The 3,012-nt window shown below is 59.2% G+C and overlaps 1 protein-coding gene across 1 annotated transcript; it reads left to right on the forward strand.

The window, feature by feature from the left end:
• The first annotated feature begins 203 nt into the window (after window positions 1-203).
• Window positions 204-2,346, forward strand: LOC133924795 (protein DETOXIFICATION 49-like). Its single transcript, XM_062370507.1, has one exon. It carries the CDS (start codon window positions 437-439, stop codon window positions 2,120-2,122), a length of 1,686 nt encoding a protein of 561 aa, XP_062226491.1. The 5' UTR covers window positions 204-436; the 3' UTR covers window positions 2,123-2,346.
• The last annotated feature ends 666 nt before the right edge of the window (window positions 2,347-3,012 follow it).

Raw genomic sequence — 3,012 nt, forward strand, 5'->3', positions numbered from 1 at the left:
AACAATAAATACTAATCAAATTTAACTCAACTCAAATATTATGGATGACTTATTACATATATTAATGAATATATTTATCGACTAAACCAGCAACCAACCCAGGAGCTGTCAAGAACCAGGCTGATGAGAAAAGGGCCTTCGCCGTGCTACTACTGCCGAGCCTCTGCTCTCCCTCCTCCGACGCCTATAAAAAGGCGTCTCCGGGCTTCCGATTACCCTGCACGGTTCACGACTCCACCAACCAAGCACCCCAGCCTCCAAAGGGGAGACAAGCGCGAAGAAACGCCTCTTCCTCCGCCCCCAACCAAACTGCGTACGATCTCGTAACTTGCCTGGGAGTTACCAGCGCCGCAAAGGTTTTACTCCCTCACGAAACCGCACGCGCGCGCGGGCAACGAGCAGAGCAGATCGTTCCTCTGTTTCTGTTTCAGCAGCCATGACATCGTGCGCAGGAAACGCCACCGTGGCTTGCGGGGATGACGCGCGGCTCCATGGGGATGGGGGTCGCGTCATCGTCGCCCCCTTGCTCGCCAAGGCGGGAGAGGTCGTCATCTCGGTGGCCGCCGCCGACGCGGCGGCGGTGCCAGTGCTCACGAGCAAGCCGCCCGGGCGGCTCGCCAAGGCGGTGAAGGAAGCCTGGTCCGTCTCCTTGGGCGTCGCGTTCCCGAAGACGCCGTCGGTGTCGGCCGGCGCGGCACGGGACGAGGCGCGTTCCATTCTTAGCCTCGCATTCCCGATGATCCTGACCGGGCTGCTGCTCTACCTCCGGTCGATGATTTCGATGCTCTTTCTCGGTCGGCTCGGCGGGCTGGCCCTCGCTGGAGGGTCTCTTGCCGTCGGCTTTGCCAACATCACCGGTTATTCTGTCCTCTCTGGCCTTGCCATGGGCATGGAGCCGATATGCGGGCAGGCATTCGGCGCAGGCAACTACTCGCTCCTCGGCATCACCATGCAGAGGACGGTGTTCCTCCTCATCGCGGCCGCCGTCCCCATCGGTGGCCTGTGGGTGCACATGCGGCCTCTCCTCCTTCTCTGCGGCCAGGACGCCGGCATCGCCGCTGTCGCCGATACCTACATTCTGGCCTCTCTCCCTGACCTCGTCCTCCAGGCATTTCTCCACCCTGTGCGGATATACCTCCGTACGCAGTCCATCAACATGCCGCTCACGGTCTGCGCTACGCTAGCCATTGCCATCCACCTTCCCATCAACTATGTCCTCGTAACCGTACTCGGCCTCGGCATCAAGGGGGTGGCATTCGCCTCCGTGGTGGCGAACTTGAACCTCCTCCTCTTTCTCCTCGCTTACATCTTCTTCAAAGGCGTCCACAAGCGCACCGGCGGCTTCGTGCTCTCCGGCGAGAGCTTGCGGGGCTGGGGCGAGCTTATTAGCCTTGCCCTGCCGAGCTGCGTGAGCGTCTGCCTCGAGTGGTGGTGGTACGAGATCATGATCCTGCTGTGCGGCCTGCTCCTGAACCCGCAGGCCACGGTCGCGTCCATGGGAATCTTGATCCAGACCACGTCGCTCATATACATCTTCCCCTCGTCGCTCAGCTTCGGCGTGTCCACCCGCGTCAGCAACGAGCTTGGCGCGGGCCAGCCCGGTGAGGCGAGTCGCGCCGCCACGGTGGGGCTCATGCTCGGGTTCGCGTTCGGCGCCTTCGCCTCTGCCTTCGCGTTCCTCGTGCGGAACGTGTGGGCGAGCATGTTCACGGCCGACCCGGCGATCATCGCACTCACCGCGTCGGTGCTGCCAATCCTGGGCCTGTGCGAGCTGGGCAACTGCCCGCAGACGACGGGTTGCGGCGTGCTGCGCGGCAGCGCCAGGCCCAAGGACGCCGCCAGCATCAACCTCCGGTCGTTCTACCTCGTGGGGACGCCGGTGGCGCTCGTCCTGGCGTTCTGGTTCCACTACGACTTTGAGGGCCTGTGGTTCGGCCTCCTCGCGGCGCAGGCGACCTGCATGGTGCGCATGCTGCTGGTCGTCGGGCGGACGGACTGGGCCGGCGAGGCCAAGCGCTCGAGGCAGCTCACCGGATCTGGCGTTGTCACCAAGGATAGCAGCGCTGCCGCGGACGGCGGGGACGAGAAGTCGCGCTTGCTCGACACTGACATCGAGCAATGAAATGATCACCCGGTGTTGATGGCTACAGCGCGAGCCGCATGTATACCTGTAATCTACTCTTTCTTTTCTCCCTTTTTTCCCCCATATTTTGGCGGGGGAGGAATCAGAGGCTGACAGAGTGACAATTTTGTTCACCATTTGCTAATTAGCATGTAAAGATTTTGTTGATTGCTATCACAGAGATGAAAAATATCTAGTACTAATATGAAAGAAATTTTCAGACATTTCTCAACCAAAAAAAAAAGATTTTTTTCAGACAGTGGAACATACCGTTGACGGCTTTCGCAGCGGCTTGCTCCGGCGTCCGGGTCAGTGTCTGGCCCAGGGAGGCCGGCCTCGTGATGACCCGGTCACCGGCGCCGGTTAACATAACACCGTGTCCAAGTCGCGTGGCTTCGCCAAACCATGCATCCAGGGACCCGCCACCGCCATACATCTTGCGCCGCGCAGCCGTCGGCCGTCGAAATGGTCGTCCTTCCTCTCGTGCAATCGTGAAAAAGCAACTGAATTGTAGCACGTGATTCGCGTAACAAGACCGCAGCCAGACTAGTAAGGCACAGGTGCTATCCAAACGTAGAAGAGAGAGATTCTATTCTACGTACGATACGATAGCTCTGACAGGGACTTTAGAATTTCGCCCTCTTATAAAAAGCTGAATATATTTATGTCAGTCCACATGAATTTTACAAACATTCCTGATCAATCGCAACCGGCGACCTCGAATGCCCATTGAGACAACCGTAATTCCGTAAACGTGAAGCCAGTTAACCACCGCAAGAAGAAAGGTTCCTCCTCTGCTCCCGGCATTTGGCTCCAGGCCGGCAGCGGCAGGGCAGGCAGGCGCAGCCGCGCAGGCGCTGGCACGGGCGAATAGCTAGGTCCATGTGGAA

The sequence above is a fragment of the Phragmites australis genome, chromosome 7 (assembly GCF_958298935.1).
Source record: "Phragmites australis chromosome 7, lpPhrAust1.1, whole genome shotgun sequence".
Taxonomy (NCBI): domain Eukaryota; kingdom Viridiplantae; phylum Streptophyta; class Magnoliopsida; order Poales; family Poaceae; genus Phragmites; species Phragmites australis.

Bases quoted from the DNA above. Each gene is read 5' to 3' on its own strand.
- LOC133924795 (XM_062370507.1), top strand. From the start codon at position 437: ATGACATCGTGCGCAGGAAACGCCACCGTGGCTTGCGGGGATGACGCG.